The sequence below is a fragment of the Macrobrachium nipponense genome, chromosome 23 (assembly GCF_015104395.2).
Source record: "Macrobrachium nipponense isolate FS-2020 chromosome 23, ASM1510439v2, whole genome shotgun sequence".
NCBI lineage: Eukaryota > Metazoa > Arthropoda > Malacostraca > Decapoda > Palaemonidae > Macrobrachium > Macrobrachium nipponense.
Window position 1 is genome coordinate 9,270,193 of NC_061090.1, and position 25,895 is coordinate 9,296,087.

Genomic DNA, 25,895 nt, shown 5'->3' on the forward strand with positions numbered 1-25,895 from the left:
AAAAGAACTTCGAAGAGTTAAGGAGAATGCCTTAGTAGTCAGACAAACGACCTAGCCAGTGGAGGCTTTTACTGTTAAAATATATTACACTCATTTGTGCGTACAACGCGATCAGACTTCTGATTACAATATCTAGAGCAAATCAACATACAGAATAAATTCAGATAATCAAACTGCGGGTTATATCTGCATTGCGTGCAGAAAATCTATGGTGGACAGAAAATCGCGATGTTTCTACCTTTATTCATTTTTTCTGCCCAATGTTTGGTATAGGTTGTTGTTGCTGGTGCAATTTAAGCAGGCCCTATACCATTTTCCTACGCACTATGTTGTAATATGTTATGATAAGAATTCCGGTTTATTTCCAGAACTGAATCTGGGATTTTTTCTTTTCCTCTTGGTAGTCCTACCCACACGGCCGTTAGCCTACTGGATCTTTTGGCTTGACTCATGACAACATAATGGGTTTGGACCGCTGTTGTCATTACCCGAATTAAACAAAAGCTAATCGGAAACATGTCTCGTGTCAATTTGTTGATGATAAACTTATTTCTTTACATCCTGCAAATCGACGAAATGAAAGAAAGTACTGAAGAACTACAGGTATCCTGGTCTGTTGAAAAACCTGCACTTTTTGGCTGTCCTGTAGCACCCAGTGTACATTTGACGGTAATGCAGGATTTCCCGGGAGATTTAGTTAGATCTAACCTATAAGGCTCATAGCAATCTAGCAAGGTGCAAGATGAACAGAACATGTTCCGGTAAGTATAGTACTACCACACTTTTTACTTCAGGGAATCCGGGATAAAGGCCAGATAGGGTGTGCCAACTTAGGTTAAGATGCATTCCTGTAAATAACAGCCATACTTTCTAGTAAAGGCTAAGGACGTGGTACCGTATTCCCGGTTAGGTTAAAACGCATAATAGTATTTCACTTTGCGACTTATGGTCATATTTCACACTAGACTGGAAGATTGATGCAAAGACAGCCTCCCCTATCTGTAGGTTATAGGTTACATTAGGATGCATCCTTGTATTTCACTATTTTTTCTATTCCCCAACGCGAAAATCCTGGTCTCCCAGTGTGGACTCCCACGATTAGAAGATGTAGGGCTGGAGTTATGCTAGGTTAAGGGTAGATGTTTATAAAAACAGTGGCTATCCAATAGAATAAAAACAAGGAGTAAGATGAACTAAAACAGGAAATGAAAACCGAAAAGAGATGAAAAGGGTCCTACTCTTCAATATGCAAGGAAGAAACAAGAGCTGGGTAAAATAGTTGATTTAATCTTACTAAACTTTGGAAAAATTAACCAACTGAACTAGACCGTTCGTCCTGTCTCACAGAAAATGGTATCTACTCTCGGGATCTGAGTAATTTCTATTTATACAGTTATTTCTTGAAATATCGAAACTGCAATCTATTGGCACATCAGTTTTCTTGAATCATTTTTCAGTAGCTAAAAACTGTCACTGGTGGTTAGAGGCAACTGATTAACTTTAACTTTGAGCCGATGGTTGGTAATGAATGAATGACCATAAAATTGGAATATATTAAACCATGAATACAAACACTAAAAATCAAGAGTCAAACCGTTTAGTTCTGGGAAAGTGATAATGCAACCAACTCGCCCTTCTGACCGATCTTGTCAAGGATCGTTCATATTTTTTTTTTCAATCTTACTTGTTTGAAATGGAAGTCATACCCATTTACTCATTTTATAAGTAGTGTGTGATGAAATGGCTAACAAAAAGGCGAAACTAATATGAACCATGATTTTTATTTTTATTTTCTACCAAAATATCACAATTTCCTAGAGGTCTTAGTAAAGCGATACACAAAGGAAAGACAAGCATTGTTCTATCCGTTGATCTGTAAGGCCATTGCAGACTTTAAACGATTGCAACATATTTTCATCAAATGTAAAAAAAAAAAAAAGGAAAAATCCCTTTCAACATTACTGGTCGCCTGTTTAGGGAGAAGAACATGGATAACCCAGCAATTTTGAGATGGTGGACTCTGCCATATGAGAGTATTGACATGACTTTCAATACACACTTCAAGAACTTTTCAGAATTTTCTATATATCCTTTTGTACTAATACCGTTGGCCTACGGTTTCATTTACTGCCATAGACCTAAGGATATCGATGTTTCTTTTGTTGCTGCTAACTTTCTATAAATCTTCAGAATTGGTCAGGTTATTATTGCTGATGGATTTGAGCAATTTATTTCAGTTGCCATAGAAAATATTTTAGAGTTATAAGAGGCAGTTTGCTATCACTCAAGAGTAAGAAAGCTGATTGGACAAAGGTAATAAATAGATAAAAGACTAATAAACAAACTAGATCATCCTGATTCAAGCTTATCAACTATCCTGCTGTAGTGATTTAATATGATAAGAGAAAAACTATAAATTTCATTTTATTGCCATGTTAAGAGCTTGAGTTCTTGACAGTAGTACAGTAAGATTTAGTTCAGACGCAAAGTTAATGTGGACTGAATTTCGTCAAGAGTATTTTGCAATAGTGGGCTGCTACAGGGAAATTTTATGACACCAATGCTGTTTGGATTTTATACTGTACGAAAAGGCGGTTGGAGCTGGACTAAGCATACGCAAATGATGTTGTTTTAATCGGTTAAATATCGTAAGATGTATGAACATTTCATTAATAGGATTCATCATACATGCTGAGAGAAATGGGACTTTACATGATTCTATGGAAACAGGTAATAATGAATGCAGAGAATGTACAGCGGGAGGAAGTATCACTGCAGTAGAAAGGATATCCAGTACAGGTTCTCTAGAGCTGAAATTTGGTGAAAGAAAGGGCAAATTAAACAATAGGTGGGCTCAATCAAATCTGGAGGTCAAATAGACTGAAATTGAATCCATCTAGTTAAGATATGCATTGGTAGACAGACATGAGTAAAGGCAATACAATGAAACCAGGGCTGCCGGATGAACGGAACAGCGTATGACCAAATTTTAGAGAAGATATGGCCGAAAATGGTTTCTTTGGAAAAGTATTTGGCCAAAGATATAAAATGATTGAATTGTGTGAATCAACATACCAACAATTATCTGTGCATAAATTATGCCTAGGTATTCGATTACATATCATCAAAAATATTTTACGTACATCAAACGTAAAATACTTACAGGGGAACATAGCTGTTAAATTGACAGCACTTCCTCAAGATATTGAATATGGTGTTCTTTTTTCTGCAGCCCTGTCGTAAAAGGTTTTGCTGTTGTGCATTTGTAGCATTTGCACAAATGACCAAACTGATTCTTTAGTGCCACAAGTTCAAAAAATTGCCAAATTTTACAAATTTGGCCATAAAATCGCCAATCTGGCAACCTGAATGAAATCATATCTAAAGGATTTTGCCGCTATGGATAGAAAGTTTCGAGAAAAGTACTGGGACATAACGGAAGTTTCGTAAGATTTGAATCTAATGATGGCTTGGACGCAGCAGGCAGTTGATGTTACGATAATGCACGGAGTAAAAAACGAACGTAAAATTTGAAGAGAGCGAATCAAGAGGGAGAATGAAGCAAATTTCAAGAGGAATGAGAGGAAAAAACAAACCTCTAATCCCTGAGACTACACGACTTGTTTTAAGGCATCCGAAAGGATACGCATTAGCTGTATAAAAGTATAAAACGCGAATATCTAACATTGATTAAATGAGCATTGTTAATCCTCTATGTTAGGCTAAATGCTCCTGTGTGCATCCAAATATTAATGGAAATTCGATTGAAAATAATCCACCATCGCTAGCTCTCACGCAGACATTTTCTTCTTCAATGAGCTCTTGGTGAAGCCTTCGAGCACGATAGTTTTGTTCGTCTTTCCAAATTCGTATAATTCATCATTTTCGTTCTTCTCTGTTGCAGATCCATTTTCTAAGATCTTTACTGGAAGTTCTCCGTTCTCTTTGCTTATCCCGTTCGCCTCGACGTCCTGAAGAAATAGGTCTGCTTCTTTGGAGCCGGCTTGTCCGCTGTCAGTTGACTCTTCTTCCTTTCCTGTCAGGCAACAGCCGCAGAAACGTTTCGAAAGTGCGCAGACGCCGTAGAGGAGCATGACAGGTGGGCCCGTCAGCATCATGGCGGCCATGATGGGTAGAGCAGCCAAGTCACTGAGAAGAAGAGCAGAGCAACTGATTCAGACATGTTTACATTTGAGAATGATGACTTATGAGCGTTAATGGTTTAGAAAGACTCATGAAAAATCAGTAATGCAGCATTTATAGCTTGCCAAGAATACTCCTTACATTTTTCATAGCACGCTGGTACAATACTTGCAGAATTTTTATATTTACTAGGGAATTATAGACCCGGCGCTTTTGACATTTAGTGAATTGCCGAAAATATCGCCAGTAATCCTTTAATGAAATGTAGATTTGGCCCTGTAGGTATGACCAGATACTTCCCTTGGATCTCTCTCAAAGGTCTCCACCTCATTCTAATAACGTAGATTGGTATTCTTTGAGGGACATCAGCTCTAACCTGTGGCATTTTTGGTGTCTTTACTTTATATTTGTTTGTAGATCGTGAAATGTAATCTGGAATTTAGATTTTGTTAGCCCCTTAGTACTAATGATCGATTCATCCAGGTATTTCTTGATTTGGAGGCTGAATTCTGCTAGTAATATCTTCATTGAGTCTTCTGTTCAGCACAAATTTTCGTCTTCATATTTCTGGAGGAAATTTTATTCTGCCGCTTTTTATTTTATATAAAATCGCTGTTTTTGCTTTGTTTCATTATAAAATCAGCCTTTCAAATCTTACTGAGCATTAGACATAAGTACAGTTACAGGTACTCTGTGACATCTAATGACTCAAGAAATGGTACACAGTAACAATCACAATTTGGTGTCACTTTGGCTAGTTATCGAAGCGTCACCAACTCCGAGGTGCTAGTACTAAACATGGCGGAAGATCCTTGGGACGCCATGTTTAGTACTATAGCTGGTTCACTAAGGTAGATTCTTGGGTGAGCCCTATGCCTACGAGACGTTGGTTTTGCAGCTTCTGATTGGCTGGGAGCTGCCTACTCCCGGTACCAACCAATCAGCGGCCGCCAAACAAACGTCTTGTAAGCATAGGACTCGTCCAAGAATCTTAAATGAACCAGCTATAGCACCCCGGCAATCAAAGTATTATATACACCTATTTCTATATTGTGCGGTCGACAAATTATGGTAATAAACAATATTTTCGTACGGCCGCATACTTTACATTTATTATACGGTGTTTAGTAGTACTAGCATCTCGGAGTGGGTGACACAATTTGTAATGAAATCCACTCACCTGTTCGGGCTCGGCAAAGATAGCTTAAGCAACATGAAGGCGACTCCGGGATTCTGCATCGCTGTCTCTATACTAATTGCTATGATCTTGTCCCTAGCGAGACAGAAGATTTTGGCAAACAAGGCACCAAGAGAGTAGCCTCCGAGGGACACGAGAAATCCCGCGGCTACCATTGGCCCTGTCATCAGTAAGAAGACCTTGTACGAGTTGTAGGTGCCAATCTGAAAAGAGGGTAGGACACTGTGCCACACTTTTAAAAATTGAAATGTTCGGGTTTTGCATATACTCTGTGGTTTTTTGTCAATATATATATATATATATATATATATATATATATATATATATATATATATATATATATATATATATATCAGTAGGGATTTTAAGAATAGTTACGTATATAGAAAACGGACACAAGAGCACGCTTCAGCTTACAATCATGAAGAAGAGAATCACAATCAAAGTGAAAGGTTTGATTATCTTCCGCGCCTTGACAGCCCAGTGAGGTTTCTTGTGCCTGGAAGAAGAAAGAGAGAAAAAAGTAAAATATGCTCCGAAGTTTCTTTGGCGCATTCTAGTTTTCCGTACAGCATATAATGCTGTATGCAACTGTCAGCCCCGGCCCATGAAACTTTCAGCCACAGTCCAGTAGGTGCCAGACGCATGACCATAGCTACCTTTAACCATAAATAAAAGAAAAACCACTGAAGTTAGAGGGCTGCAATTTGGTATGTTTGATGATTGGAGGGTGAATGATCAACATACCAATTTGCAGCCCTCAAGCCTTAGTAGTTTTTAAGATCTGAGGGCGGGCAGACAGAAGAAAAGCCATCTCAATAGTTTTCTTGTACAGAAAACTAGAGCAAATTGTTAGATAGATCGATTTATAATTTGACAGCGACGATACTGTACCAGCCTGGAAAAATATCATTGGTAATGTAAAGAGTTCTTTAATGCATCATTTTATACCTTTACTTTCCCTTCGTTCCCTGGTCTCCTCAAACATTGCTGTCCAACTTCTTTAACTTCATATTATTCCAATTTTCATTTATCTACGAGTCCAGGGGTTTTTATATAGTATTGATAATAATGATTAGAAACTTGTAGCCAAGAACACTTTACATCTAATTTGTCTAAGGATATCCAAGTTGAGATTACTGTAGCATCATTGTTTCATGAAAACTCAACATGCAAGAAATAAGCTCGATCATCCAATACAATATATGGAATCTGGAATTTGCACACATTTATATTTAGCTACATATTCGTAGCACATAAGTCTGTGCTCACTCCCTTCCTCAATTCCTATTTCTTAGAGTTTTCTTAATGTCCATTTCTGTGTATGTGCACACCGTCAGCTTATGCTATTTTATTGCAATGTGTACCTACTCTTACTTCTACATGTGCATACTCTCTCTCTCTCTGTATATTATATAATATATATATATCTATATATAAGATACATATATATATATATATATATATATAATGTGGAGAAGACAGCTAAGTTGAACCTGATTACTTCAAAAGAATCCCGAAGCCAACAGGGATGGTCAGCCCGATGAGGGAGAAGACGAGGTTCGCGAAAGGAATCTGCAGGTTGTCGTTGTCCTCCAGGAGGCTCTTCCCCAGGGTGAACATCCACAGGGGCATCATGCCTGTCGAGAGAAAGGAGGACTTTAGGTGATGGTGTGCCCTGTGCCCATACCCATGTCACAGTTCTATATTAGCTGGATATAGATTGAAGGGAGAAATCCTTTTATTATGGCGATCTGTATCCCCCGTTCTTTTACGTTGCATGGAACCAGAGGTTATTCAGCAACGGGACCAACGGCTTTACGTGACCTCCGAATCACGTCGAGAGTGAACTTCTACCTCCAGAAATACACATCTCTAACACCCCAGTGGAATGCCCGAAAATAAAACTCGTGGCCACCGAGGTTGTAGGCCAACAGCTGGGGCGCTTGTTCATGAAAGTTTTGATGTGTTGATATAATTCGGTTTTACTTTATCGCATTGAATGTTAACCCTGAGAGAGAGAGAGAGAGAGAGAGAGAGAGAGAGAGAGAGAGAGAATGAATGATAATGCAACAAGAAGTTTAAAGGTACTCCCTACTCCCCAGGAAATGTGGGAAGTGGATGGTAGCAAATAAAGACCAAATCAATAAAAAAAAAAAGACGCAAATTTATAATTCCGCAGGCTGTAGGAATTCCCCCCCCCCCCCCCCCCCCCCCCCCCCCCCCCCTTCCCGCCTCTCTCTTTCTCTCACTCTCTCAGAAGAAGAAGTAGAAAAAGAAAGATTTCGTGAGCATTACCCATAGCAGCGATGGTAGAGACAGCTGTCATGGTGATCGACAGGTTGATGTCCCCATCGAACATCAGCGTCCAGAAATTCGACATGACTCCCCCGGGGCAACATCCCAGGGTGAAAAGGCCCAGACGATCCAAAGGGCTGTCGAAGAAGAGCTTCCCGAAGAAGAAGGTCAACTGTGGGGATGAGAATAGGAATTAAAGACTTTCCATTTATCCTCAGTCTCCTTGATAAAGCAGTGCAATTAAAACCTTAGAAGTTCAAGGGAGGATACAGTGCATACGTACCTAAAACCAATTCACCTTGTATTTTACTAATTTAAATTCCATTTATTTATTTTTCTATTGTTAGATTTGTCTATTCTTTTCTAATAACCACAATACTTTTTTCATATTTCCCATTATCTTCTGTAACTACTTTCAAATGAACACCATATTCTTGGAAGCTTGAATTTCAAGTCAATGGCCCCTGTAGGTTTGTTCCTATAATACTAATACTAATAATACTAATAATCTGACGGTAAATATCCTCAGTCGATATCACTGCCGCTCCAGTCTTGCTTCTGATTGGCCTGGGCCTTTGATTGCGACCATTGAAGGGTGGTCAGCAGCGCGATTCCGCAAATCACAATTAGTTTCATGATATCGGTTGCGGATTATTACTGTCAGGTAAAAAACATGGCAGATTACAGTTTATACGAATAAATTGATGAATAAATAAAAGGAAAGGTATATTAGCATATTATAAGATGGGCGAAGGAAAGAATAGTTGGTGATGATGTTTGCGTAAGGGATTAATGATTCAGTTATGTTAACTGGCGTCGCAATGAGCATGGTGAACGACGAATGCAAAGTCCTGAGATGTATGGTAGTATTGCACCAGCCCTGCTTTTTTTTTTTGTGTGTGTTTTTTTTATGCCTTAGGTTAGGTAAGGTTGGGTTGGAAAAATGATATTATTGAGGTAATACGGGTGAGAGAAACATAATGAAAATATCTTCAAGAAAATTCTATGGTTAGTTTCTGAGATATGGCGTCCCGCTTTTTTCAGGGAAGGGTTCCGGTACTCTGTTACATCTCGGGAAAATGTTTTCTGGAGGTCATAAGTAGGGTGACCATTTATTTGACTTGCGAAAGGAGGACAAAGGCATATAGAAAGCCCATGCGCACTTGCACTTATGTTGAGTCGTTATAAATTCAGAAGATTAATACATATAAGTATATTCAATTGCAGGTGATAATAAATGAGAAAGTCTATCAATCAGTGTTTTTATTCAGACATTATCGCTGACATTTTATGGTCTATCAGTTATTGTTTTTATTCAGACAATATTACTGACATTTTAAACAGAAAATTATTCTTTAAATTTTAAGGAAAATTGCAGACGTTATTTAAAAAGAAAACAATTCTTACATCATTCTTTAGCGTATTTTTGGCTTGATTTGATCTTTACTAAGTATATTCAATAACAGGAAATGATAAATTAGCTTTATCAATGACATTGTTTTTATTCAAACGTTATTTATTGCTGACATTTTTTAAAAAAATTAGTCTCTAATTTTTAAGGACAATTGTAGTAAAAGAGTAAAAAAAGAGGGACTGTCCCCCTCAAAGGGGGACGTATGGTCACCCTAGTCATAAGTGTAGATTAACATCTTACATAACAGTAATAAGTTCAGTTTTCGTATTTTCATATTCCGCACAATTAAAAAAAGGCTAAGTTTTATTCAAATACAAAAATACAGCAGCAGCTGCCACGAGAACAACAAAAACCTTTCGAGACTAAAAACAAGTAGGGAGAAGCAGATTACCGAGACATTATCTCCACCACTTCGACATAAAACGAATTTCCTCCATTAGCACTACGAGATTACTGTTTGTATCTGCACAGGATAAAACATTTGCGATACCGGGTACGTAGTTTAGATTGACTTATCTTTGAATTCAAGTGTGTAATTATTTTTGGAAGCGTTTACAACAGAACGTTATCAGTCTAGAGTCTGTAAAAGGCGTATCTGTCTTTATTCAAGCATTCATGATGTGCTGAATATTAGGAAATCGAGAAGTTGTAGACAGTACACCTCATAGAATTGGTGAGTGTGACCGGCATATTCTAGTTTCCTCTGTTTTCCTGAATCTTGCTGTATGTCAGTGATAGAATATACTATTAACGTACGAAGGAACCAATATAACATTTAGGCCAAAGGCCAAACGCAGAGACCTAAGAAGTCATTCAGAGCTAAAAGGGAAACTGAGATTAGAAAGTAAGGTGGAGGAAAGAGAATATGAAAGAAGGTACAATAAAAAGAACGGCAGCGGTTGCAGCTGGCGGCCGAAGGGACGCTGCAAAGAGCCTTAAGTAATCCCTACAGTACACCGCGTGAGGTGCACTGACGGGGGCTGCTATGAAATCAAGAACGTTTTCCAGAAGAATTTTCATCTGTGATTCATCCAGCTAATGTGTCAATGAAGTTGAAATATTTGACTTTAATTTAAAAAATAAACCATTTCACTTGGAAAAATAATTGAGGTAGAGGGAAAAGGAAAAGGGAATAGAGAAGGATAAGAATGAAGACGAAAAAAAGGGGAAGAACGATGAAGCGACAGAGAAAAGAAGAAAAGAAAGGGGAAAAATACAGAAGGAAAAAGAGCGAGGCCTAACTTTGGAAAACACGAGAAGGAAGAGAGTTCGGGATTCCAGCGGTAGAGGAAAATAAAAACAAATACCACATCAAGCAATATCGTCGTTTCTTGCTTACGACTATCAAGCTTTGGAATTCTCTTATAGTTTCCGTTTGTCCCTGCTTCCGTCAACATCCTTATATTTTAATATTTTCTCCTCTCTCTCTCTCTCTCTCTCTCTCTCTCTCTCTATCTCTCTCTCTCTCTCTCTGTCTCTCCGTACAACCAAATGAATGTCTTTCAAGCTGAATAATAATAATTCTTTAAAATCTTATAATCACATGTCACTAAAATGGTCAAGAAATCTACTACGGTGTCTGTGTACACACACACACACACACACACACACACACACACACACACACATATATATATATATATATATATATATATATATATATATATATATATATATATATATACACACACACATATATACATATATATATATATATATATACATATATATATACATATATATATATATATATATACACTATATATATACGTATATATGTATATATATGCAGTAGAGCTGCGATGCCAATAATTTAAGTGAAGCAAGTTGCGGTAAGGAAAAAATACGACGTTTCATTGACTCTTTTTGAATATTTCCATTTACTGTTCAGCTGAATTCAAATACTTCTGGAAAAAACAACGCAGTCATATAGTACACAAATATTATGCAATATATAATGATACCTTTAATTTACTGGAACTGAAAGAATATATTGTAAAAATGGAAGGAAAAGAAAGTGATGTAGTTAAATGTAATGAATGTATATATATATATATATAGATATATTCAGGATTTCAGCGGTGCCCCATGGTTACCAATGAATTTATCGCGACATGTGACCGTAAATTGGGTATCTTTCATTTCAGTGCGTCGTATTATTTACCCAGGGTCTAGAGACCTTGCTTTTGTCTGAGCTGGGAGCGCTTGAAATATAACTAACTTTTGGTGATCTCGGCGTTTTGTTATCGCTTTTATCATAGCTATTGCTGCTTTCGTGCGTTTTTTCGCTGCTATTAATAGTTATTTTTATTATCATTATTATTATTTCTGTTGCTGTTGTAGCACTAATAAGCCCTTTTTTGGACTTGTGTAACAGATTATAGTCTATCATCATCGTGGCAGTGAATTTCGAACTTTTCTTACAAGACTTAAAATACATGAAATATTTCTCTAGTTATATGATCCACTTGCTCTGTTGCATATGGAATCTGATAACCTAAAATATCTCTCCTGAATATTTCCTTCAAATCTTATTCCCCATATCGAGTATAATCCTCTTATCGCAGCGTAGTACTATGTGTGAGTTCATTGCTGGTAAACATTCCTTACAGGACTGTAATTGTTGTTCTTGATATCATCTATCTATTAGTGTAATTTACTTCAATTATTTACGAATCATACATCACTGAAGACTACTAAAATAGAAATACCCGATCTATACTTTTCCTGACAACGAAAATTGGACTGGTTTTTCTCTCCGAACTTAAAAGAAAGAAAGAGAGAGAGAAAAAAGATCAAATACTGAATAATTACGCCCAGAACTTCGGAAACCATGATGTTTATAACGTATACTAATACTAGTAGTAGCAACAGTGGTAGCAACAGTGGTAATAATGATCATATAAATTATAAGAATGGTAGAAAAATTAGAACCAACAACAGGTCACTACGGATACAAGCTGCAGAAACAGCACATTTCCTCATTTCTTGGTTACCGAACTAACTCCAATGCTACTGTAGCAAAGAGCCCTAAATACCATTCATACATACCACTGTCAGCTCTTGCCTAGATTATCTTACCAGGGGCATGAGAGTGAACTGTGAGATGAAGCCACACAGGGGTCCTAACGGTTTGCGAAGGACGCTGTAGATGAGGCGGAGGTCCAGCTGAGATCCCATCATGGTGTTGTTGAAGAGCATAAATATGAGACCAAAGCCGATGAATACGTGGTCCAACATCAGAAGCTTACGGTCAACCACGATCTAAAATGTAAGAAAATTAAGAATGAGTCGATACCGGGGATCGCGAATTGTTGATAAACTATTTGACATTTCTAAAACCTCACACAACCTAAGCCTTCAGTCATAGCCTTGGGCCTCGTCTCTTGCCCGGAGACCGCAATAATTGAGAGGCCCTTAACGTACTCAAATCAGAAAGTAAACGAAACGTTAAGTATTGGTATTTAGCCTATCATATCTGGGCCAGGGTGACCAGATTTTTCGAAAATTGAAATACGGGACACCTAAATTGGAGAGGTAGTTGAACAATATATATATATATATATATATATATATATATATATATATATATATATATATATACCATACCTTTTCTGCCTCTGTACAATTTTTTGCTGGGAATAATGATCTTATTCCTAACACTGCTGAAGCTGAATCTGCTTGTTTATTTGATTTGTGCTGCTGTTGATCCATGCTGTCGCACATCCCTCAGTCTACCGTGCGTAATGCTAAAACTCTTCGAGCATATTTTGCAGTATGCACCGCTTTTGTTGTTGTTTTGAGGGAGGAGCCATTGCTTGAAATCACTGTAATTTTGCCACTCTGGTCTAAAAGTAAATTTTCTCCCCACTTTTTTGTTGCACTTTTTGTCGGACATGCTGCCTTAGTTTAAAAAATCAAATACCAAGGACAGATTTGTTCGTTCTCGGCCCACTGCACTGTCGTCAATTTTGGGCGGCCGCCTTAACCCCGTATTTTGCGAAATTTCGCTAGTATATTGTAATTTTTTTTTTCAAATAGTGAAAATATGGGACAAAAAGCGTCCCGGGGAGGGTCGATACGGGACACGAGACAAATGTCATAAATATGGGACAATCCCGTCAAATACGGGACGTCTGGTCACCCTGATCTGGGCAACGAAAGTTTTTCCAATTCTGGAAATGGAGACTTTTATCCGGTTAATGGGATGCTTTAATTAAAGATTGTGGATCCTGGATTCAACATTATTTAGTGCAAAAAATCTGCTTTCGAATAAATCATTAAAGTGAAAGATCATTAAAGTGAAATTGCGTACCTCTTTTTTAAGCTAGGACAGATATAGATTTTGCTGTTGACTACCAGCATAGAACTTTTTCCTATACATCAACACTTGACTAACATCCAGTTACCAGGGACCGTTAGGTTCTTGAGGTTCTTAACTACATTTATTTTAATACAATGCTTAAAAAAGCTCAAATTTAGTCGTATCACAAGCCTTTCTGCCTAATTATTAAATAAATAAATAAATAAATAGCTGCAGCGCGGTAGTAAACGAAGCGCTTGTGACTTCTTGTTTATATCCATGCGATTCGAGAGGCAATGTCAGTGAAACTAATCGGTGTGCGTTTGTAAGTCCTTCGTTCGTTTTTTCATCGCTTCCACGACATTAAAAACCGAAAATGTATGGTGTTTGTTCCGAATGTTACAGTTTTAGTTCACGAAATACGGCATTGGCAAGTGGAAAGGATCATTGGTGTCTGGTGATGACTGATGACTAGGCCTATGTCCGATGTGCAGCCCAAGTGGTGTAGCAACAGAACAGAAATGAGCGATTTTGGATGAAGGTAAGACTTTGCAGCCCTGTTTGAGGTATTATGTCAGAAATGAAGGCATGTGGTGGTATAACTGTACATTAAACCATTAGCCTATAGCATTTTGGACTTGCAAATATATCATAGACCAATTCCTTTATTTTTAAATGCATTTTGGACTTAACATGTAATTTTCCTGCTTTACTATTGCATTTAAGGCTTGCACGTGCTGTTTTCCTATGTTTTATTGCATTTTGGACTTAAGGCTATTATTTTCCTATGTTGTTATGTGTGCTAACATTCGTTTCTTTAACAAATGAGCTCTTGTAGAGATTTAGGACTCCACCCTTGTTACTAGTAGGTAGGTACTAGGCTATACTCGATTTTTTTCCATGTCCACCTGCCTGTGGTGTTTGTGTATGGTAACACTGTGTCCCAGGCTTTAGATAGTTACATCCAGCTTAGATTCAACATTATAGCAGCCTAATATCCTATTTCGAATATTAACGGTGTCGCATACATAAAATTATTAAAACACTTTTCAGTTGCAAATGTACACCCAGATATCCTTTTATTTACCTAAAACTTGAACAGCGTTAACTATTTAAAGCCTGGGATGCAGTGTTACCATACACAAACACCACAGGCGGGTGGACAGATGGAGAATAAAAAACTGAGTATATGGCTAGGTAGTTCATACAATTGAGGGGGCCACAATGGAAAAGCGAGGTTTTTGAGTCGATGAAAGCACAAAAACAAGTAAAATACTATAGGCACATTAATCCTATCGATAGTTCGCATCAGGGTAAGGTAAGTTTATGGAATGTTTGCACTGAAACCTCATGCACTAGGACAAGGACCTGGTACCCTAGGGTAGGTTAGGTTAGGTGTGATTGGTTAGGTCATTTCCTAACAAAGCAATCATCAGGAATATCCAAAGCACACGCAGAAACTTAGTCCTAAGAGATTTTGAAGTCAAATACGCTATGTAATGGTATAAGCTGAGTAAAATTTTACTAATTTGGTTTTGTGAGAGTATTCACTGTTCTCATGGCAGTTTAGGTTAGCAACAATAGAGTAGGTTAGGTAAGGGAATATTAGCCTAGGCTATTTGTTTTCATTTTTTCCTCTCGTTGAGTTTTTCTTATGCTCTTGGAAGCCAGCAGTGGCCGCTTGAATCCTTATGACTACCTTTATGTTGTTTTAATTTCTTTCAATGCAAAAATGTCCAGAACCAACTGGTAGACTTATTTTTGTAACCACCATGAAACTAATTTGCCCCTTTTGTCTCTGTCAGTTAGGAAGAATCCAGATGCCCATAACAGGTCACTTTTTTTCTTTTTGTCAACTTATAACAATTATGGGCTGCCATTAGGCCAGGGTTCGTATACGTATAAGGCCAGCTTAAACTAAACCAACCTCAACCACACCTTTGTACAAAATCTGTAAGACAAATTTGATTAATGATCATGGCTATCTCTTTTGACCTATTGATATGTCTTCCTTCCTGGCTTCCTGTTTTGTTTCTTCTGGTCTGGGCATTCCGTTGCTCATCTTAGTTTCCAATGGATTTGGAGAAAAATTAATGGTAAGAATGTGACAAGGAAATCTTGTGATATTTTGTATTGACAGTAGGTTACTTTTTAAGAGACCGTTTTACTGAACGTGCCAACATGTGTGGCTGATTATATACAATATATATATATATATAGTATATAAATGAAGGATGTATATAATACCATGTTTTGTAATATACATTAGAGATGAAATCAACACCAATGTAAAATAAGTTCATTTTCAATTGAAAGTTTTTTTTATCAGGGTTAGATAAATACAGGGAAACTTAAGAATCATGCCAAAATTGATAGCGATTATGAAGGGTATTTGTGTAGAGCAATACTGTATTCAATCTTCAACAGTATAAGAATTGTAGTACTTGTATGTGTATGTTCCAACCACAGTTTGCAACTTTCTAGTGAATGGCCGATACTTTTCGTTAGCATTTTAGCAGACATTCTTTGAAAAGGTGTTGATTAGATATGTAAGAATAATGTGATAATGTGCTGGGTGTTCTTTGCGTTGACTAATACTAAAAATTGTGACATTCGAAGGTGAGTGACATTGGGAGTGAAAATATGAATGTTTTTGTTGGAAGCCTCCGAAAATAACTATTGTAAAATATCCAGGTTCTTAATGTAATAATGAAGCAGTTTTTTTTTTCCCGTCTGGTAACCTCCGTGGTGACACACCGCTCCCCCCTCCCCAGCCTGCTCCCCCGCTGATTACCCGCACTGTAGGGTAGGGGGCAGTGGATATTTTTACTAGTATAAGGAAGTTCCCATATCTCATTCAGATAATGCTATAGAAGTTTAGTGGATGATAACACGAAATGACGCCAGTTTAAAATACCGTCCACAGATTACTATTGACGAGAGATGATGTGGAACTTATTTGACAAATAGGCTATATGAGCCATCGATGAAATCCGTATTCTACCTGTATTTAGTTCTTATGTTTTGTTGGATCAGTAAAAGTATATATATATATATATATATATTATATATATATATATATATATATATATATATATATATATATATATATATATATGTATACACACACACACACACACACACATATATATATATATATAGATATATATATATATATATATATATATATATATATATATATATATATATATATATATATATATATATATATATATATATATATATATATATATATATATATATATATATATATATATATATATATATATATATATATGACTGGTAAAAATGTTCTGTAACAACAGAATTCCATCTAATAAAAGGAGTCCATAAAACATCAAAATATAGAGAGTAAAGTACTAAATTCCTCACCTGGACACGATTAAGAGAGTAACCCACACCCTCGGAAAATCTAACCCTTTTGCATTTACTTAACCAAACACCATAGCCAAATCCCTGATTAACGTCCAACAAAAGACATATCCCAATGACTCTGGGGTATACGAAATCCCATGCCAGGACTGTGACCAATCTTACATCGGATTTACAGGTAAATCACTTCCCCAGAGATTAATACAACACAAACGGTCAGTTAGATATGGACAACAGAACTCGGCTATTTTCAATCATATAAATGAACATAACCATAGAATAAACTGGAATTTGTCACGTGTAATTTATAGCAGCAACTGCCGGTACAAGAGTCAAATGATGGAATCGGTCTTAATAAAAGAAAGGCAGGTAATGAACATCTCAAAAGGAGCATGGATTTCAGATGCGATCGACAAGGTTTTCATTCAACCAACACTTAAGAAGATTAAAGGAAGATTATCAGCGGGGGTGACCTAAATTGGGTTGCCTGTGGATGGACCTCTTGGTATAAATACCATCTTTTCTGTAAACTTTTCTCATTCATCTACCTGATGAGGGAGACAGCAGTCTCTGAAATATAGTACTTTTCTCTCTATATTTTGGTGTTTTTATGGGCTCCTTTTATTATATATATATATATATATATATATATATAGATATTATATATACTAATAATATAATATATATTATATATATATATATATATATATACATATATATATATGATATTGACTTTTTAGCTTTTTTCAAAATTTTAATTTTCCTGATGTTGCAATTGATGAACTTTTACCTATATGTTAGTTTTTCTATGTTATTTTCTTTTGGTTATGTTAAAACCTCCCGCACCAACATCATATAATTTTTCCTCTACATAGGTAGTGAGGGCCTGAGGTGGTGTCAGCAGCAAAATCAGTAGCAGCTGTGTGAAGTCAGTTTTGCTAGCTGCAGTTTTGAGTATGTGCTGTGTCGACAAAGAAACAGTGACTTTACAGCTTGGCAGTTCTGTGAGAATTTTGGGTTAGATTTTATTACCATTTAGCATTTTCGAAAACGTGTACAATAGGTGGATACTGGATACTTACATATTACTGATGTTGCAGAAGGGCCTACCCTCATGAAACGAAAGTTCCACGCAACAAAATCTGCTGCCAAGCTGGTATCAAAAGTATCATTATCGACAAGGAAAGCATCAAATGTTCTTCAAAACTTCGCTGAAGAAGGAATAGATGTACCCACACCATCGCAATCGGGAATTTGGCATCGAGTGATCAAGGATGCAGAAAGGGTCAAGAACCGGCTGAAAGAAATTATTGGTGAAGAGGAATTTTGCTTGCATTTCGATGGGAAAAGAATTGACAAGAAAGAATATCAGGTGGTCTGTGTAAAGAACTCTACACCTTGGCATCTTGGCTTGTGAAAGCGGAGCAAGTGAGGACATCTTTAAACCAATGCAAGCCCTGCTAGATGATACAATACATGGATAAGTGTCAAAATTATTATTTCTGACACCACAGCTGTCAATACAGGTCATAAAAGCGGCGTTGTTGTTAGACTTCAGAGACAGTTCAGACAAAAGGGACTAGAAGAGCCTCAGTTTATTGGATGCCAACATCTTATTCTCGACTTGGTTCTAAGGCACGTGATGGATTCCTTTTTCCCAGCATCAACTAAACTTTCATTGAAGATGTTTTGTCATAGAAATAATGGTAAAGCGTGAAAATCCAGGATGGAGAGATGACTTCAGCAGGTTTCTTTTTGAACTCCATGAAGTATATAATTTCTTCCAGATGAAGGGAAAATGGTCCCGTGTCAAATGGCGGAAGCTGCCCTCCCTTCATATTGGCAGGTGGAATTCAAGGGCAATCTTTGCAATGACTGCTGTTTTTTCTCCTTCCGAAATGGAGAGATCAGCTGAAAGCTACTTGTGACTTTATCGCAGATACATGGGCGAAGGCATGATCCTCAAATCAGCAGTATTTAGAAGGCATTTACAATGAGCTGCATGCTGCTGTCTCTAAATTAAAGTGTCCTAAGGCTTTAAGAAGTTTTGCCACCCTCCGGATAAAGGAACGATCAGTGCTTGATGTGCCTCGCTCAAATATGGTGGTGAATGAGCTGTGAAGCTGATGGAAGAGCTTCACAGCGCTTGGAAAATTGACATATATAAGTTCATAAACAATAGAACTCGGAGATTTAAAGATATTTTTTAAGGTTTACTGTTCGCTATATTCATTTGCAAATAAGACTTTTCTTTTGATGCTTCAACCTAATACAACATCTTGCTAGGTGCGGGAATTTTTTCACAATTTGACAAAACGAAAACCATTTTTATGAGTTCCACCACAGGCTTTCAACTCTGAAAAAAATCATATGCCTAATGTATATAGTACATGTGAGGGATATCGATTGTTCAAAACTATTTGTCTAAGTATACTCTTGCTTTTGGATTTTTTTTTTCTTTTTGGACAAGCACGGCATGACTCTAGTCTTAGAAACTGAGGTACACTTTTATTTTCTATCATTTGCCATAAACTTGTGTTCTAAGATATTTTTTTAACCGTTCTGTCGTAAGTGTGAGCAGTATTTAAGTAATGCTGCCATTACAACTTAGTACTTAAGTAAAGAACATTATATTCCTCTTTGTTGTCCTGACTTGGGAATTTGTGATACGTAAAACTAGAGTTCAATACACGTTGATCGTTTGTGTAACAAAAAAAATGAATACGAATATCTACATTGTGATTTATATAGTAGGATTGCTATCTCTTAAGTGACTGAGAGTTATAAGGCCCTATTTGGAACAGATATGATTTCTGTGCTAATGTTGCTGAGGGCATTCAACGACCTCTACATATATTTTCATTACAAAGAGCGATGATAAAACGCATACTCTCAACTGGCCAGTTGAAACCTTAGACAAGCAGGTACGAGCTTTCAAAAATGACTGAAACTTCTATAACTGTTGAATATAAATTGAAAGGAGGAAAGAGCATGATAATCTTTCTTCTGTGGAGCCGAATCTTCTAACTAGCGTGGTTCGAGTCCCAGCTGAGAAGGAGAATTTCCTTATTCGTTAGCTTTTGAATTTCAAGGCTTTCAGTGGAAACCATATCCAAACATAGTAGGAAATGGAGACGTTAATTGTTGATTTTGATCAATAAACACTCCTTCCCCGTAGGCTGCGTAGGTGTTAGTGTCGCCAGTGCACCATACGTGGTGCACTGCAGGCATTACTTAAGGTTCTTTGCAGCAACCCTTCGACCCTAGCTGCACCCCCCCCCCCTTCATTCCTTGTACTGTATTCCGTGTATATTGCTTTTCTTCCATCTTATTCTCTACCATCTCCTGACAATTGTTTCATAGTGCAACTGGAAGGTTTTCCTCCTACGAGACCTTTCAGACCTTCACTCTCAATTTCCCTGAGGTCATTCAACGCTTTGCCTTTGGCTTAAGTATCACATTCCATTTCATTCCAATGAACCCTCTCTATCTATGTCAAAGTTTAAAATTAATACACAATCGTTGATAAATTCCTCCACTCACCTGCAAGTCGTCGCGCAGAACAGTTCCGTTTTGGAACTGGGGGTCGAGGTCGTTGCGCTTAAGGTAGAATGTCATCTTCGAAAGGCCCCAGTAGTATCCGGACAGAGTGATGGTTTTGTTGACACCCATCGTGACCTCTTCGGCCGTGAATTCGACTTCGGGATTGACGATGTCCAACTTCCAGTCCTCGTCAGCAGCCACCTTTATCGATAGCTGAAGTTCCGAAGAATAGTCCTGCAACATTCCCTCCTGCTGTTCTTCGGGACTCTCGTCAAAGCCCAAAGACACTGTCAGGTTGACGAGAGTGTCCTCGGGAATCTTCCAGACCCCGCTCGGGTATGTCTCCAGGTAGAGACCCTGGATAGGGCATACCCATAGCAGCAATACTGACAGCATTTTACATATCCTCACAAAATGCCCAGCCATTCTCTTAATTAGTGGTGAGACAGTTTCTGGAAATCACTTTCGGATTGTGTGTTTTTTTTTTAATTGAAATTATAATCACCTGTGTGAGCGTGTTTTTCGTTTTAATTTAATAAGTGTTAGTAAAGTCAACAAAAAGACCCAGAAGGACGATAACTAACCAACAAAAAGAGTCTGCAATAACCATTAAGATTTCCACAATCTTGGAAAGTACTAATAAACTCTCCTGAATTCATACACATGCACCAATAATCGATTTGCTCATTAAATATCGTCAAAGTTCTGGAGTGCCATTAAATGCCAGTTGGTAAATTATACGCGCAGTTGTTAGAATAATTCCTGGTAAAGTTTATTAATCTGTGTCATTTGTATGTCAGGAGCCTCGAAGCTTTCCTCTGGTCCTTGTAGCTTATATTCTTTTTATTTCGTTTGATGAAATATAAATCCAGTATATAGACTTGTAAAGGGAAATTTTAGTGTGGGCTCCTTTTAATTTTCTTAGCCAGCTGGGATAGGATTGATAGTTTCCCTTATTTTTGTAAGAATGGGAGATGATTATTTCCGAAAAGCGATAAACAGCTTAAAATGTCGCATTAATTCAAGGTTTATTTTCTGCCAACCAAAAACATGAGATGAATATGCCTTCTGTTTCTCTAATGTCATTGACAGTTGACTTAGTCAGAACCAAGTTACGTACAATTGGGACAAAATGCTTAAACGCTTCCTCGGGTTTCATAGCAACACTCCACACCAGAATAGAATATTTGACATTTTGGCAGATGTCCTGAATAACATACATATTTTATTTTCCTTGAACCTATCTGTAGCTGCCATAGATGTTATCGTCATGAGATGTGTTGAAATGGAAATTTTTCTAGATGACCGCGAAGGATAGTTACATATCGTGAAAGATAGAAATCAAATATTGATTATATATCTACCAGTTATATTTAGAAAGTCAGATGAAAGTTTGGGGGGACTGCCAGATAAGAATTTATGGACTTGGTAGATTTTGTTATAGCACTTAAAGTACCATTATCAAGTTACTAAGACTGAATCTTAATATCGGTGGCCTCTGCTTTCGTGTTTTCATGTTTTTTTCATTACCACAATCCCTAGCTACCACCGCCGTAGGTCAAAATAAATGTAGGAGAATATTACTACAAAAAGTGATCACCTAAGCATTAACCCAACCCTCAATTCCCGGGGGGAGGGGTAGGTGGGTTAGTGCCGTCAGTGTAACTCTCGCGGTGCACTGTGGGCATTACTTAAGGTTCTTTGCAGCGTCCCTTCGGCATCTGGCTGCAGTCCTTTTCATTCCCTTTATTGTACCGCCTTTCATAGTTTCTTGTTTCTTCCTTTCCACCCTCTCTTGATAATAATGATGATTTTTTCAACGTAATTTTTAGTTCTGAAAGACCTTATTGATACCACCGCATGGTCTTTGGTCTGAATTTAAATTTTATATTCCAGCTCCCAGCTGTCATTGAGATTGACCTCTACACTATATTAGGTTCACGTTACATTCACGGTAATAGTTGGTCTATCATCATCAACAGTGCCAGAACATTGAGACTTAGCTGATAATCACACTACAGCAGTAATTTTTTTAAATGCAGAAAGTATCTTTTCTGAACTACAATCATTAGGTATTTCTTTTTAAAAAATTATTCTTGGTCGAGGGAAATAACTACATGTAGTTGTCACTAACTGTCTACAGTGAATGATTATTATTATATTTTAAATCTCAATATTAATGAGCAATTTAGAGAAAAAATTGTAGGAGACGACACGTCTGTTTTATTGTTAACTTTTACACATTGCACATTACACAGTATTCTTTCCCTTCTTTGTTCCACCGGACGTTTTTTTTTTTTTTACATGCTTCTAATGCCATGTTCTGACGTAATCATGTCCACATAAATTCACGATTTTTTCACAGCACTATCCACAACACATGTGGTTTTCTTTTTCAAACTTCACCGGTACAATTTTCGTCAAAAATAAAACGGGTTTTCGTAGTACCGTTATTAGCAACTCGCCATATATATATATATATAAATATATATATATATATATATATATATATATATCTATATATATATAATACATATATATATATATATATATATATAAATATATATATAAATATATATGTATATATATAATATATTTTCAGAAGCACAGAATATCAATTTTTATCCACAAACTTGTGTCAACTGAATGTTCTGTTTAATGTCTCCATGGGTGTTACAAATCATCTCCGTCAAGCTTCAATCAAACTAAATGATCATATAAGATTGGCATATTCCGCAAGGAAAGTATGCTAGCAAAAATTAATAAAGGTTTCACAAAAATATATCAATTGAACTTCAAAATTGCAAAGGTTCCGTAAGCAATGTCAATTTAACCAAAAAATTTGGCGAGATGCCAGAAAAAAAAGCACAATTCAACTTATTAAACAGTAGATGCCACAATAGATTTCAGTGTATTAGCTGCCGTGTGTCTTTAAATACTCCGAATAAAATGTTATGCCCAAATAGACATTGTCTCCGTCGGACAGTGCACTCTGTTCGCTGCCTCACAGTCCACTGTTATCAAAAATCGGGACCAGGTTCGACCCGGGACGACGGTGCACTGAGATAAAATGAAGCGGAATCTCAGATAACGAGTTCGTTAGATTATCACATCGCCTCATCGTCATCTTCCCCAAGGACATTAGATTCTGATTCAGAAAGGTGGTGACTTATGATAAAAGAGAGCTGGATGGCAGTGAACCTCACGCGGTGCACTGTTGACATTACTTTGGGTTATTTGCAGCGTCCCTTTGGCCCCTAGCTGCGTCCCCTAGCATTCCTTTTACTGTAACTCCATTCATATTCTCTCTCTTCCATCTTACGGTCCGCCTTCTCCTGACAATTGTTTCATTGTGCAGCTGCGAGGCTTCCCTCCTGTTACACCTTTAAAATCTTTTTAATCTTGATTTCCCTTTCAGCGCTGAATGACCTCAGGTCCCAGCGCTTGGCTTTTGGCATAAATCTTACGCTCCAGTTCCGATCATGAGCTGAAATATTATACCCGGAATAGGAGGGAAAATTAAGTATGGCTTCTCAAGTTTTTAAACTGGTTTACCATTCAGGGGAATGTATTAACTGACCCGTTTGATCAAAGCTTTGTATTTGCGTTCGTCCGCTAAGAGTTAAGTTTGTCAAAGTACTATAATTACAATATCTTACAGATAAGCACTTTGAACTTCACACATATCGTTTATTGGTGATAGGGATTAGCATTTTATCTGGTGACTCTTAAGGGTCGAGGTGAGTGTCGAGGAATTTGCCACCACTGGAGGTATTACTTTGTTTTTGTTTTTTTAATGGGGATATTTAATCGTGGACGCTGTTCTTTTACGTAGGAATACGAGCATTCCCTTTCATTATGTATTCAGGAAGTTGGCCTCTGCTCATTTCCATAAGTTTTCCTCCTTAATTAACAATGTACATTTGTGATTCTCTATCTTTATTCTGTATTTTTAATCACAATGATTAACAGGATACTGAGTAAGGCGCTTACAAGAATAACGGCTTTTTCAATGTAGATAATAGCACACATTCTTTCCATTTTCATGGAGGTAGAATGTATCGCTTATCTCATCTGTTCATCAGACCTAGTATAGCTCACAACAAACAATACAAATTATCCTCGCAGGGTCCCTCTGACCAAAGCTGCTTTATTTTCTGTGTTGCTGTCCAACTTCTTTAACGTCACCTTAATCCATTTCCATCTTTCATGTAAGGGCAAAAATCATATTAGAGTGTAGTAGTGTGTCACTAGTCTCAAGAAATTATAATAGTTGCTTGAGTACTTCTCTCGTTCAGAATGCTTATTGCACCTTTCCAGTCAAAAACGCCTCTTTTACCTGACCTGTCAAAAACAAAGGCAGGGTAACTTTACAGTTGCATAAACTACAGTATACTTCTCTATATTTTTGAGAAATAAATGTGGTGGTGATCATCCTTTGACTATTTTTGTTACTCACGAGGAAAATAGATATATGAATGCACGCTGGGTTTTATACATCAGGATAGCAATCGGACCTGCTGCTCGTATCGACTATCGAAGTATGAGTAATTCTTGCAGTATTTTCCTTAATGCAATTGATTCTGTTGCTCTCACAGGATTTAATCATGAAATACGCCATTTCTATGCACATTTTTTTCACATAATTACATTTATTGTAGTGGAGAAGAAGGGGAAGTACGCAAATGTTATTGATAATGAAGAAAAATTACATTATTTTAGTCTCATGCTCCTGTGCCTTTATTATATACTAGCTGATCAACCCAGCATTGCCGGGGAAAACTGAATGACAGTCTGTGTAAGGCCAGGGAAAAGGGAAAGGGTTGTCCCTTTATCCAGTTATTAATGTGGTGACTGTCCCTTTAATCCAGGTATTACTGTTCTGTCTGACACCTTTAACCAGGTATTACTGTACTGTCTATGTCACCTTTAAGTGCCTCAGTGGCGTGGTTGGTATTACCTTTGGTCTACCACCTCGTTGGCCGCGAGTTCGAGTCTCGGGCATTCCATTGAGGGGTCAGAGATGTGTATTTCTGGTGATAGAAGTTCACTCTCGACGTGTTTTGGAAGTCACATAAAGCCGTTAGTCCCGTTGCTGAATAACCACTGGTTCCATGGGGTCTCACTATTTACCGAAACGACCGAAAAGACCAAAACGGCCCACGAAACAACTGAAACTACCCTAGATATATTTGTTTTATAACTGTAAACTTGTTTAATTACTGTGTTTATTTGTCTTATAATTGCAAACTTGTTTAAACAGGGCACTTGAAGGTGAAGGTACAGTGATAAGAGCAATTTAATTACTGGCATGTATCAGACAAGTTAGACAATGAGGAACACTTTTTTTTGTAATATAATCTAGTGTATAATGATATCAGACAATTGTGGCATGAGATAATAAAAAAATATATTTTTAAACTATTAACATAATAATTTAACAATAATATTTGCACACCTGGATAGAGACTTCTCAAAGCTGTAACTACCATCTTCAGCTCTGACACATGATGGACAGTAAAATTTTAAACGAGAACTCGTACTTCACTCCTACAGGTGACTTTTATCCATTAGTACACAATCTGTATGAATCCACAAGTCAC

The 25,895-nt window shown here is 37.2% G+C and overlaps 1 protein-coding gene across 3 annotated transcripts; it reads right to left on the minus strand.

The window, feature by feature from the left end:
• Positions 1-1,762: 1,762 nt before the first annotated feature.
• On the minus strand, positions 1,763-23,336 carry LOC135198566 (sodium/bile acid cotransporter 5-like). 3 transcript variants are annotated; one of them, XM_064226274.1, is made up of 8 exons: positions 23,170-23,336; positions 20,293-20,797; positions 12,135-12,317; positions 7,640-7,811; positions 6,846-6,981; positions 5,759-5,840; positions 5,324-5,544; positions 1,763-4,149 (listed from the first exon to the last, which is right to left on the minus strand). In XM_064226274.1, exons 2-8 carry the CDS (start codon positions 20,716-20,718, stop codon positions 3,792-3,794), a joined length of 1,578 nt encoding a protein of 525 aa, XP_064082344.1. In that variant the 5' UTR covers positions 20,719-20,797; positions 23,170-23,336; the 3' UTR covers positions 1,763-3,791. The 3 variants fall into 3 exon arrangements, with proteins under 3 accessions (XP_064082344.1, XP_064082354.1, XP_064082360.1); XM_064226284.1 differs by having other exon boundaries at positions 23,232-23,319; XM_064226290.1 differs by having other exon boundaries at positions 23,261-23,308.
• Between the last annotated feature and the right edge of the window lie 2,559 nt (positions 23,337-25,895).

What these genes read in the sequence shown, in the direction of transcription:
- LOC135198566 (XM_064226274.1), bottom strand. Translation starts at nt 20,718, where the DNA reads ATGGCTGGGCATTTTGTGAGGATATGTAAAATGCTGTCAGTATTGCTG. An exon ending in GGCTTCGGGATTCTTTTGAA is followed by an intron (nt 5,841 to 6,845) that starts GTAATCAGGTTC and finishes TTCTTCTTCCAG; the next exon opens with GCACAAGAAACCTCACTGGG. An exon ending in TCTTTGCCGAGCCCGAACAG is followed by an intron (nt 4,150 to 5,323) that starts GTGAGTGGATTT and finishes TCTTCTTCTCAG; the next exon opens with TGACTTGGCTGCTCTACCCA.